Source organism: Zonotrichia albicollis, chromosome 9 (assembly GCF_047830755.1).
Source record: "Zonotrichia albicollis isolate bZonAlb1 chromosome 9, bZonAlb1.hap1, whole genome shotgun sequence".
Classification (NCBI taxonomy): domain Eukaryota; kingdom Metazoa; phylum Chordata; class Aves; order Passeriformes; family Passerellidae; genus Zonotrichia; species Zonotrichia albicollis.
Genome location: NC_133827.1, coordinates 18,852,124 through 18,864,961, shown reverse-complemented (window position 1 = coordinate 18,864,961; position 12,838 = coordinate 18,852,124). Strand labels below are relative to the sequence as shown.

The window sequence follows — 12,838 nt, the reverse complement described above, 5'->3', positions numbered from 1 at the left end:
TGCATGAGAAAATGAAATAGAGAGGTGCCTTGGATGCAGGTGCTTTGCATCTGTTGCACAAAGCTAGTCTGGCAGGGGGCTCCTGTCATGGAACACGTGGGCATAGAGAGCTGGGTTCGTTCATTTGGAGGAAAATTAAGGTTAAGGGAGGCTGTGCTGCCCTTTGGGAGAAAACAGAGAAAGTGGAGTCAGCTTCTTGGAGATACGGGGCTGTATGCTGAAAAAAACCAGGTGTGAGTTGGAACACGGGAAATTATCTTCAGACAGACATTTTAAATTTACTTATCATGAGTGTAGTCAAATACTGAAATGTGTTCTGAGTGGTTGTGGTATTGTTCATCTTTGTAGGTGCTTGAAACTTGACTGGATGAAGCTCTTCTGTAGTTACATCTGCTTTAAGGGGGAGGCTGAGGTAGAGGCTCCTCCCAAATTAGCTAGGAAATGAGGGGCAGCTTGGGGAAAGCTGATAACACAAGTCCTCAATGGAAATTAGCAGAGTGAAATCCTGAAATGATGCTGTTGTAACTTTCAGGAACGGTGCTTTCTCTCTGGTGTATTGTAGGCTTTGTTCCTTTAAGAAGGGAGGAGTTTGCCCTTGGGGCTGGTGGGCAGCTCACTCTGGGGACTCAGCCTCTCCTCTGTCCCTGCTCCTCCCCTCTTCCCACTGGAGAGGGTATTCTTCATCAAGATGAAAGAGATGAGATAAACTAAAATTAGTATCTGACTTATTAGAGACATTAAGACATTACTAATGAGTTCTAATTTAATCTCGGCACCCAGGCACGTATAGCAGTGAAACCTTTTATTAGGTTTCTATAATTGTGTTAGAAGTGATACCCTGAGGCTAATGCTGGAGCAAATGGAATTGCCAGGCTGTGTGCATGGCAGCTCTGACCTGACAGTGCTGTGAGGGAGTGGGGCTTGCACTTTGCTGTGCCTTCAGTGCTCTGTGTTTCACATCAGGCTCCTGAACCGTCAGGGGCTTAGTGCTGTTTCTATTTAGGAGAGTCTTCTGTGTCATTTTGGCTCTGGACCAACAAATCCCAGTGCTCAGGCTCCTGGAGCATTCATGGGGAAATATCTGGGTGGGGAAGCTCAGGAGTGCAGTTCAGCTGAGATATCAGTATCCTTAAAGCTTTCTGGAGGAGAAGCAGGTTCCTGTGTGCCCCAGGTCAGAGGGCAGTGCTGGGGCAGCTCTGGTAGCCATGGGTTGCCTCCTAGCCAGGGCCAGCACAGAGCTCTGGCCATTTCAAACCTTTCCTGATACAGCTCTGAGCTTTGCAGAGCCCTGTTAAACAAAACTGCAGAGGGTTGATGTGGGAAACAACTGCTCACTTTTAAAAATCTTTTTAAACTACAAGAGGACTAAAAAAGGAAAAATTACAGCACTGGGAGCCCCCTGTGACTACTGGCCACGTGGCTCATCTACAAAATGGATGCTCTGCCTCTTATATGTTTAGTCCCTCTTAAGGTTTTGTCAGTCAGCTCCTTCTGTGCCATCCATTGGTGGAGATTCTTGACTGGAGGTCAGGAGTTGTTCTGCTGCCCCTCCTGGTACCAAGCCAGCCTCCTCTGAATGTCTTGACTTCTAAGGCAAGGGGGGAAAGAGGACTATGGAATGACATCTTACAATAACATTACTAAGCATCTACATAGTATTTATCTCTTAATTATGAGAGCCAGCTATTATATTGCTTATCCATAAGCAGAAATAGGTGTCTGTTGTCATTATAGTGTAAGAGTTCTACTGTTATTACATTACAAGGGTTCCATATTGCTAGAGCTTCTCTTTGATGTTTCTTGTGGGCAACTCCTTTAGACTCTAACTCTTCCTCGTCCTCACAGCAGTCACTGACTCCAGTTCCCTCAACCAACCAATCCACTCTTTTATAACACTTTTGTTATTGCCTACAGCTGTGGCCTGTTAACATCAGGCCTGCTCCTAATCTTTAATAATTAACCCAGCTGCAACTCTTTAGGGAGTAAGATTACCTTCTATACTATCTTTATTTACTTGTATTCTATCCTACAGGGGTCAGCATCCCAGTCCTGCAGATGCTGAGTGACATTTCCAGCCCCTGTGCTCGGACACTCTTTGTGTCTGACCGAGTTGCTCTGCAGTTTCTCTGCATTTCCATTTCACTGGTGCTTTGCTGGTGCCAGCTCAGAGCTGTGGTCCCTCCCTGTCCCCCATTCCTGTGACAGGACAAATGTGTTCAGGGGGTGAACTGGACCAGGGAGCCCATCCAAGGAGCTCATTCCAGCCTGGGACCAGCGTGCCCAGCCGGTGACGAGCACAGCCCTCCTGCTGCTGCTCCTGGCAGGGCCTCAGTGGGGCTTGGGGCTTCACACTATCCTTGTTTCCCATTTTTGAGATTAGATTGAAATGTGAAACAAATCCACCTCCAAAATGGTACCTGACTCAGCTCAGTCTGTGACAGCTTTGATCTTTGTGTGCAAACTTGTATAAAAAGGTAGTGAATTGAAATATTTTACTTTGGTTTTGACCTTCTTGACATAAATTAGCTGCACTTTGAAATGAGAGTGGCTATAAACTGGAAGCAATGTTTTTGAGTCAAATGAGTGGTTTTAGCTAACTTGTTTTATTTTTTTTTATTGAAGCTTCTCCCTGTGGGTTGGTCTCAGTGAGTGCTGACAGGAGCTGGCTCTGAGCAGAGCCTGGTCCTTTGGGGGTGCCTGCTGATTTCTGAGTGCATCCTCGTGTTTTAAATCCCTGTCAGTTCTGCATTGCTGTGCATTAACCTGCAAGGTGTGCATTACCCCAGGTGTGAGGGGCAGTGCAGGTGATGGTTCATTGATATTTCCATCCCAAGGCCTGTTCTGGGTTCTCTGCAGTGGCCTGGATGTTTCTAGAAACCCTCAGGAGGAATTGTGGCTCTCTGGAGCACTGGGGTGGTTCTCATGCACGTGTGCCCTCCAGCCCTGTTGGGGCTGTGTGGGGAGGGGGTGCCAGTGGTGTTTGGGAACAGAGACTCCCTTGGGCACAGGGAGGGGCAGTGTGGGACACACCAGCTCCAGTGGAATGGCCCACACAGCCAGTGCTGGGGTGGCACTGGGAAGCTTGACCACCTGTGTGCCACTGGTGTTCCTGGGAAAGGTGTCTCCATCCCAGAGCCTGTGGGATGGGATGGAGGTGGATCCTGTGCCCCCTTTCCCTCAGGGCCTCTGTTTCTGCCTTAAGGTGCAGGGGAGGAAGGGAAGGAAGCCCCTCACACTGTCACACTTAATACTGTGTGACTCTTTGGGCTCTGGTATTTATATATGCCCCTGCTTTGAGTGTGCTTGATTAACAGTCTCCTGCTTTTTTTCCTCTCCTTCTAAAAACGTGTATTTGTGGAGCTTCAGAAAATACTCACCTGCAGTGTGTACCAGATCCTTTCTGACACCTGCAAGTCCCGTGGTGTAGAACAAACAGACCCTGAGCGTGTCCACCACAACTCTGTGATGTAGGTTCCCTTACCAAAAATACTAAACTTACTGAAGCACATACAAAGATGCAATGATTAAAAAAAAATAAAAACATTCTGCAAGAATGAAGTTTTTAATCAGCCTTCAACTTTCTCTGTAGTTGCAAGGTGAGAGTGATTGCAGTGCCTTTAATTATTTTATTTTGGTGAGCTGCCTAGGAGCTCAGAGATTTTTTTAAGGTTCCCCAAGTGTAAAAGGTGAATAGGTGATCCCTTGAGGCTCACCAGGGCTGAGTATTGGATCCTGATTTGAGGCAAGGTTGTCACTCACATGTTCAAGTTTTGATACCTTTAGTGCAAGTTGCATGGTGGAAATACTCCCCCTTTGATGGTGCATCTTTGTAGCTATGATATTTTCTGAAAAATCCTTTGCTTATGAATTTTTTCCTCCTGAGAAGCTGACAGGCCTCAGGAACAAAATGCAAACAATGGTTATCTGCTGCTGTGGAATGCAACAGGTGCATCTGTGATTGGTCTCATGTGGTTGTTTCTAATTAATGGCCAATCACAGTCAGCTGGCTCAGACTCTCTGTCCCAGACACAAACCTTTGCTATCATTCTTTCTTTTTCCATTCTTAGCCACCCTTCTGATGAAATCCTTTCTTCTACTCTTTTAGTATAGTTTTAATATAATACATATCATAAAATAATAAATCAAGCCTTCTGAAACATGGAGTCAGATCCTCATCTCTTCCCTCATCCAAAACCCCCTGTGAACGCGGTCACACATTTTCATGAACGATGATTCTGTTGTGCCCCTGACTATGTCCAGGTGACTTTTGTGCCCAGTGTTCTTAAGGGTGTAAAATAACTTATCAGCTGATAATTTCATATTCCTCAAATGAAATCATCACAACTTTGTGTCCTTCTGACAACAGCTGAGTTTCACGATGTTACTCCTTGTGGGTTTTGTCTTGTTTCAAAATTTAAAATGTGGTGGTTCTGGTATTAAGATGCATTTCTTTTATGATGTAAGCTCAGAGGTTTTCTAATTTTTGTGCTTTTCTTGTTTGCTTTAAGAGTCAGATTTACAGATCTGCCAACACAGGGCACCAACATGTTGCACCAAAAAGATGGAAGAAAGTTACCAGGCAGCTGTTCGGAGGGAGAGGGCTCAGAGCATCCAGGCCCTGAACTTTGAGCTGAAGTACATGATTGTTGGTCACATCACAGCTTTTCAAGGTAGGAAATTTGCAATAGTTTATAACAGTGCTCTCTGCAATTCAAAGGAAACCTCTTATTTTTATTTTTATTTTTCATTCCTCTTGCTTTGCATGCTCTTGTCACTGCCTTATGGTTTGCTTCCCAGTTCTTTGATGGTTGTGCTTTCAGATAAAGGTGATGGCACTTAATCTTGACTGGTATGTTAAGCATCTTCCTAAATCTAATTAGGAACAGATTTAAGGGGTTTCTGGGGTTAGTGTGGATTTTTTAAAGGCATTTTTAAGTGTCTTTTCAGTGCTTGCTGGTCATGCTTTTTGCTATTCTCTTGTGTTGCTAAACTCTTTACAGGTGTAGATCATTAAATGAGGATGCATTTGTTTGTGGATGCTGAAAAATGAGTACTTTTAACTGATATGTCAAATGAGAATGCAATTCATGCTTCATGACAAAATGCAAGATTCCATACTCTAACAGACACATACCAGACTATTTAGTTCCTTTATTCAGGTGGTTATTGCACTGTTACAGGGAGGAAAATGCTTGGGGAGAACTCTGCACTGTAGTGCTGGGTACTGCAGGCTTTTCTCTAGAAGGGCATTTAAACATAGGCTGTGAACTTTAAACTTATGGGAGCTGAGTGATTAAATCAGTCAGTGAGTGGTGAATGCAGCTTACTGACCTCTGTGGGCCTAATTATGTGCTTAATTTTAACTCTGCTTTGCTGTGTTCAGTGCTGAGCACCCTCATGGAATGGGCTCTGAAACGAAGCCTGTGGTTATTAAAATACCAAGTGCTGAGGCCTGGGTGATTAAGATCTATTGTTAGAAGGCAGGTTTTATCAGTAGTATCTTTTTTTGTCTGGTTTCTCCCGTTTGAGTGAAAGTACTATAAATAAAAGATATGACTGACAGTTAATAAGAGACAGCATATTATCAAAAATTGACAATAAGTGATGGTGGAAGTCTGAAATAGACATGAAGGGGCAAGAGAAAAATTTTCTTCCTTTGTTTTTTTTTTTTATATAATTCCTTTTTTATCCACAAGTGAGAAATGGCATTTTTTGGTTTATTTTACAATTAATTTTTGAAATTTTTGATATCCCCTGTCACTAAAGAATTGGCTTGGAGGGCACTTCAGAGGAGCACTGTAGTGAAAGAGTGCCTGTTGGCATTGTTAAATGCTGGTTATTCATTCAAGCAATCTTTCAGCATTATGATTGAATAAAGGTAAGGTCAGAATAGATTAACCTAGCAGCCCCTTTGGGTCAAGCCAGAGGCTTTATTGTCCCTTGCAGATGAAGCCTTTTGATGGAATGAAAGCAGTAGTTAGACATTTCACACAGTTTAAATTTACAAGCATTTTCTGGAAGTGGGTAAATAGGTTGTTTGTTGTGGCTTGCTGTGGCTGGCCTTCTGTCTGCATTAGGTGGGAACACTTGAAAAATGTAACTTTGCTGGCTTGCACCGGGAGCTGCTTTTGTTCTTTGGTTTTGTCCCAGGTGTCAGGGAAAAGCCTCGCTCTTTATCTTGTGCTGGATAAACATTCTGTTGCTAAGAGTGGTGCTGTGCAGACATTTACTGAGAGGGGAGATCTTTGCATTGAATTAACTCTGTCCTTTTGGTCTGTTTTCACTTGTTGCTGTTTTAAATGATAAAGTGAGTGTGCCAACAGCACATTTTACAGCGTGAGAAAAGGAAACCCTGATTTTTAGAAGCTTTCAGATGCTTTTTAGATTTCATGTTTTTTTTTTGCAGCAGAGAGAACTGACTCAGACTTACTGAAAAATAGCACTTGATTCATTTGTGTGGAGTGGTGTTTACTTGTACAATTTTCATGCACAATTTACTTTTATATATACACATTTTTAGTACTGTTAGTTTAGTCAAAGCAAAGCAGTAGTTAGCCTTGCTGCCTGCTTCTGAGGAAAGGAAAGGAAATCTAAGCTGGTTTTTATGCACTTTAAGCAGACAATACTGATCATATTACACCAATGCTGATGAAATAATTTTCAAAATTACTGTGGTGTAAGAGATGGATTTTCAGTAGTCCATCACTGAGAATATAGTGGTGGCAGTTAAATTTCATTGGGAAAAAGAGACAACTTTTTTGGAAGGGGAGACACCCAAAGAAAATGTTAGTTTCTTTTTTTTTTTTTTTAAGTTATCATCTCCTTATATTCTTTCAAAGAAGTCACAAGACAGTTCTGGGGACATTTAAGTGCCACAAGTATTAATAATAAGGAGCTTTCTCAGGTGAGTAGGAGTTTTGGTGTGAATTTGGTTAAATATTCCCTCTACTGTGCCTTGGCAGTGCAGTTGGCTGTGGGTATTTTGGACTTGAAGAGATGCTGTTTGGGGTTTTCTTCTTGAAAGTGAAAATGTTATTTAAGTAGCTTTGCCCACAGTTAAGTAAGACAATTTTCACAGGTGGATTTAGTTGTGCAGGATAATTAGTCTGTAAGGCCTGATTAAATATATCACAGCTGTGGGCAGGCTTGTTGTATTTGGGCTAGTGCCCAATCCATTTACATGGACAACTTCAGCACTAAGGTTGTCCCACTACTTTTCCCCTTTAAAGTTTCCCATGTTAGCAAGTGTTTTTGCTCAAACACTTTATATTTAATAAAGCTCCTGCTTGGATGTGTTTTGCTTGAATGTCTATCTCAGTGCTCATAGCACTGATCTGAGTAGGAAGAGCCCCACTGGCACCAAGTGCAGTGAAAAATGCCCTGCCCATGAGAAGCAGGACAGAGGCATGGAAGGGCCAGCTGGCTGCTTGGGAGGCACAGCATCACAATCAGCTCCTGCAAAACCATACAGGACACAAAATCTGGGGCTCTGGCAGCTTGAATGCAAGCAGGGCCCCTGGGAGGGTTTCATGGAAAGCTGATGCATTTCTTTCTCTTCATGTTCTGGTCCATGGTGTAGCCTCGAGGTCATAGCCATGGGTTTAGTCCCTGCACAGATGTGTGACTGCTCCAAATGGAATCACAGGCAAGGAAGAGGAAGGGCATGAGGTGAGTGAGTGATCCAGGCTGTAACAGGAGCAGTGTAACAGAGGGGAATGTGCCTGGTGTGATGATCTCCCTGTCAGCCTCTGGCTCTGCACAGCTGACTTTGTTGTGGGTGCAGTTTGGAGCAGCTCACTTTGTCCCACCCAGAGATGTGCCTCCCTGTCTGTGCTCCTGTGGCTGCACCTGAAATGCCCAGCAGAGCTACTTAAATGAATGATGAAACAGGACACTTCCATTTTGTATCTCATTTCCCTGTGATAACCAGAAGATTCTTTTCTGAACTTACTGTTTCCTTTGTCACAGTGGTTATTTTAGGCTTGCCTGTGAACAAATGTATTGTTTTAGATGGATGTCTTTGTGGGGATGGTACCTGTTATTTGGCAGAGTCATCCATCCCTGCCCCAGTTTCCTCTTGCAGTCCCTGCACCCCTTGGGGACACTGTCAAGTGTGGCAAGTGCTTTATTGTTAATGGATTAGGGGCAGTGTGGGTGTGCAGGCTGAAAGTTGCTGTCAGAAGAGGTATGGACAGTCTGTCAGGACAGCTTTGTTGTGCTCAGACAGCAGAGAGAACCTGGCCTCCCTTTTCTGTGTCCTTTATGGAATGCTAACAGGTGCCACATAAGGACCCACAGGCAGCTTGGCTCTGCTCCTGTCATCCTGTGCTGAGGCTAATTTGAGGTAATGAGAATCCAAACACTGATAATTTATTTGTTCTGCTGATGGTCTCTGCACAGAGGCAGAACAAGATACTTTTAAACCTACATCACTTTTCAGTCACCAAATTAGCAGCTGTCAGAGATAGGGTGAAAAACTTTGAGCTCAACAGTTTAAAAGAGTTACTGTTCTCTGCGCTTGTTTCTACAGCAGGCAATAGGGATTGTTCACTTAATCCCTGAAGAAAAATCTTCCATGAACAAAGCTTGTTGGTCATAAAGCACTAACTTGTCCTGCTTTTCTGAAATAACAATCATCTGACCTTGAGGGTTGGGTGCTGGGACCAGTTCCAGTGTTTTCCCAGCTACAGGAGGGAGGATGAGCTTTGGAGCTCTGTTCTTCTCACTCCTGACCCACAGGGTTTGGCACAGCTGTGCTCACCTTCTGTTTTCTACAGAATGGGAAGGTGCTGGTTGGGAAAGCACCTTGCTGCAGTTTCTGATAGCTGCAGGTGCCCTGACCTTGCAGTGCATGCACATTGGTCTGCCCTGTTGCCATCTGATCCAGGCAGGAAGCTTGGGAAGGACATGAATGACAGAAAGGGAAGCTTGTTGTAGCAGTCCAGGACTTCTGGTTGTCAGTGAAATGCCTGAAAGTTAATGCCTTGTTTATCCACAAAGTCCTAAAGCACAAAGATTTTCCTCTGAAAGCCTCCATGGGGAATGGGGATGACTGGATGGTTTCAGGGCATCTTGGGATGGATAAGTCAGTGGGCCCATTAATCAACTGATCTAAACTCTCCCAGAAAGGAATAATACACTACAGAGCACTCAGGGCTGTGTGGAGTCAAAAGCATTTTCTGTTTTCATTTGGCTCTGTTGCAGTGTTCCTGATGCTTATTTTTACTGAATTGAGGAATATCAGCTTGAAATAGGGGTGTCTGGTTAGTGGTGTTGAAGTGCAGTGACATTTACAAAACAAAGACTTGGCTCTAGAAGTGCACTCTGGTTTGAAGTAAATTACTGCATCAAGTGTAGCCACAATGCTGACATGGATGCAGTCCAGAATCGATGAGCTATTTAAAAAAAGGCCAACCATCACCAGCAGAAACTTGCCAGAGCTCACCACCAGTGCTTCTGGTTCCTGTTATTTACTGCTGGATTACAGAAATGCAGAAATGTTGTTTTCTAAGTAGTTTTTTGTAGTCCTGCACTGCTTGGTTATTCACTCAGCCAAGTTGTTCCCCACCCCTTCCCACGTGTGTTGTGCTCTGCTGACATTTGGGTTGGAAGTTACAATCTCACAGCAGTGAGTTCTGCAGTCTTTTATTAACAAGGCCCAAGATGTCCAGTGACAAAATAAATCCCACCCAAACCCAGGAAGGAGAAGGTGAAGAACAAAGACCAGTCTCTGCCCTAAAACCTCCATCTTGCTTTATAGATATTACTATATTCTAAAACCCCAAACTCTTACGTTTTCTACCATGTGATATCACGCACTTCTGTTTGAATTACACATCCATAATCTCAGTTCTCTTATTCCATTTTGGAAGCCTTCTCCATGTCCTCAGGTCAATGCAGTGTTCTCCTGGGGGTCAGTGCCTGGCAGCACAGAAAGTCTGAAATTCTCAGCATCCAGGACTCCAGCAGGCCAGGATGCAGAGTTTGGTTTTGCTCTAGGCAAAAATGATTTCCACCAGAAGGAGAGGCTCTGCTGGAGCGTTCCTGTCCCCCTCCTGTTCCAGGGCCCCAGTGGATCTGGGTGCTCCAGCAGCAGTGAGAGTTGTGCATGCATCCAAGGCTGGAAAATCCTTTCCCAGCTGTGAGCTGCCTGCTGTGCAGCACTGCTGGCTGCTTTTGGGGGTGCAGAACCCCCAGTTCATCCCAGTGACCAAGCCAGGCTCAGCTCAGCTGCTGCTGGTCCTTGTTGAAATGCAAGCACAGCACTGTAGCCATGATATCTTTTGTGAAAAATCCTTTCCTTAGAATTTTTTCTCCTGAGAAGTTGAGAGGCCTCAGGAACAAAATGTAAACATTGATTATCTGCTGCTGTGGAATGCAGCAGGTGCATCTGTGATTGGTCTCATGTGGTTGTTTCTAATTAATGGCCAATCACAGTCAGCTGTCTCAGACTCTCTGTCCCAGACACAAGCCTTGGTTATTCATTCTTTTTCTATTCTTAGCTAGCCTTCTGATGAAATCCTTTCTTCTATTCTTTTAGTATAGTTTTAATGTAATATATATCATAAAATAATAAATCAAGCCTTCTGAAAGATGGAGTCAGATCCTCGTCTCTTCCCTCATCCTCAGACCCCTGTGAACACGGTCACACAGCTCTGCACTGGGTACTCTTTACAGACTTCAGACACTTGTGGATACCTCAGTGTCTGTGTATTGGTGCTGCAGAGAGGTAAAGGGAGGAGCAGAGAGGGGAAGATGTGTTTTCTGAGGTGGAACATCGTATACCATAGGATATCTAAAAAAGTATTTTCTAGAGACCTTGGAGAGGAAGGAATTTTGTCCTACTGTAGTCTCCTGAGATGTTTGCTGCAGGAGTGAGAGATGCTCCTTTTGTCCTTGATCTTGGCATGGTTGGGCTGCTTTGCCCTAAATGATGGCATGGGCAGTAAATGAACAGGGAAATCTATCAGAAATATGGACATGCTTCCCTCTTTCCCTGGGAATTGATAATTCCAGAGCTTGCCAGGTCTAGGCCAAGATGTACCAATTATCCAGTGGTGTGATTATCCATTGTTGGGCTCACTGTCCCTTAATTGCCGTCTTCCCAGGTTATCTTTTGGTTGCCACAGCAGAATTGGCAATGTTGACTGTGTGCTGATGCTATTTAATTGTGCATCAGGTGTCCTGCTCTAAACACACTGCTTACTTGTTCCATGGTGTCCATGGATCCTGAAATTTTACCATTACAAATATGTTATTGCCTGTAAGATTTTATCTTCTATGTGCCATGTATGGTTTTAGAGCCCAGGGCTTTGCTAAGATTTCAGTCTTTGCATGTGGAGTGGTGGAAGGGGGTGTTAAATTCTTTCCTGTAATTGTCCTTCTCTCAGCAAAATAAAAGGTTTGCAGTGTGCTGTTCCCTGATGCTCTCACCTTTTATCTCCTGAATGTACAAAATTAAAAGAAAATCTTGGTGGGGGCCAGGGACTGTGAGTAAATATTAACATTACATTGTGAATGGAGATTATTGAACTCTCTGTGCAGCTTATGTGTTCTGTCTCTAAACTTTCTGAATGGTGTGAGGTGGTATTTTCTTTTTGGCTAAAAGACTACCTGTGGTGCTTTGAAGTAATACCTTTTCAGAAGTTGTGTGTACATTTTTGTCAGGATTCTAGATTCAGATTGATGCTTTCATGCTGTACATTACTGAAAGAATTAATATGTTTCTTACTTGGTGTCAACAGTATAATACAGTTCTATTTTTCATAGAAATTGAAATCACTGGGACCTACTATCCATGAATAGTTAAGAAATTTACATTATTTCTATGTACAGGTTGAAAATTAAATAGGGAAAAGCCCCAAATAAAAGCTTTAAATAAAACATCCTTTAAAATTTTCCTGTAGTGCCTTTTAAACATAAAATGAGCTTGTGCAGAAGTTAATTCCAGCCTCTCATGTCCTTTAAGACTCTGTGCTTCCAGATTCTTCCCATACTGTTTGATTTTCTGTAGGGTACATTACAAAAAACAAGTATCTGATGGTTTTGTATGGCTTTCACTGTTTTTTCAAGGTTATTTAAATTGTACAGAAGAGATGATTTCCCTAATCAAACTACTGATCCCATGCTATGTTTCCTTGATAGTGCTCCCCTCCTGCATCTAAAGCACACCTATGATCCTGTATTTTCCACTGTCACCCATGCTGCTGCTCACCTGGGATCTAAATGTCAGGTACAGTAGTAATTACAAGCCAGTAATTCCAGCCTTTTCTCCCAGTATAAAAATTCAAATGGGAACAGTTTTGGCTTTTCCTATGCTTCCTTTCATGTTAGAGATGTGTGAGCTGTAAAGATTCTCTGTGCCTTCACTGCCAGGATTTATCCACCTGTGATTCTGGTGTTCAATCAGCATCTCTGACTCCTCTGGAATGTAAATACCTGCTGGTCTTGGTAATTTCTGTGTGTTTCTGATTGCATTAATGTATTCCTTGGATGCTGCTTGTCATTTGGCCAGCTTGTTAGGAAGAAAATCACAAGTCTTTAAAAGAACACAGGAAAAATCAGAAGAATAATGGAGGAAATAAAAAAATCCTGATGACTTTATGCTTTCAAATCAAGTGGAAAAATAAATGAAAACCTAGGAAGGATGCTTAATTCTAGCTAGTAGAATGGAAATCACTGTCCTGCAAATCAGATTCAGTAATGATCACATCCACATAAGTCTTTATAGGGTAACTACAGCTGGTGACTGTATTGTTCATAGTAGATTTCTCCTTAAACATAGGAGAACCCTCCATTAATTCTTACCTATTAGACTGAAATAATATTTTATCCAGTG

General features: G+C 43.1%; 1 protein-coding gene across 2 annotated transcripts in view; it reads left to right on the top strand.

The window, feature by feature from the left end:
- Positions 1-12,838, top strand: part of LOC102065418 (glypican-5) — a 366,403-nt gene that overhangs the window by 21,339 nt on the left and 332,226 nt on the right. For both annotated transcript variants that reach the window (XM_074546780.1, XM_074546779.1), the window contains exon 2: positions 4,509-4,670. In XM_074546780.1, the coding sequence (XP_074402881.1) occupies positions 4,509-4,670 (162 nt within the window). The remainder of the gene's footprint in view (positions 1-4,508; positions 4,671-12,838) is intronic.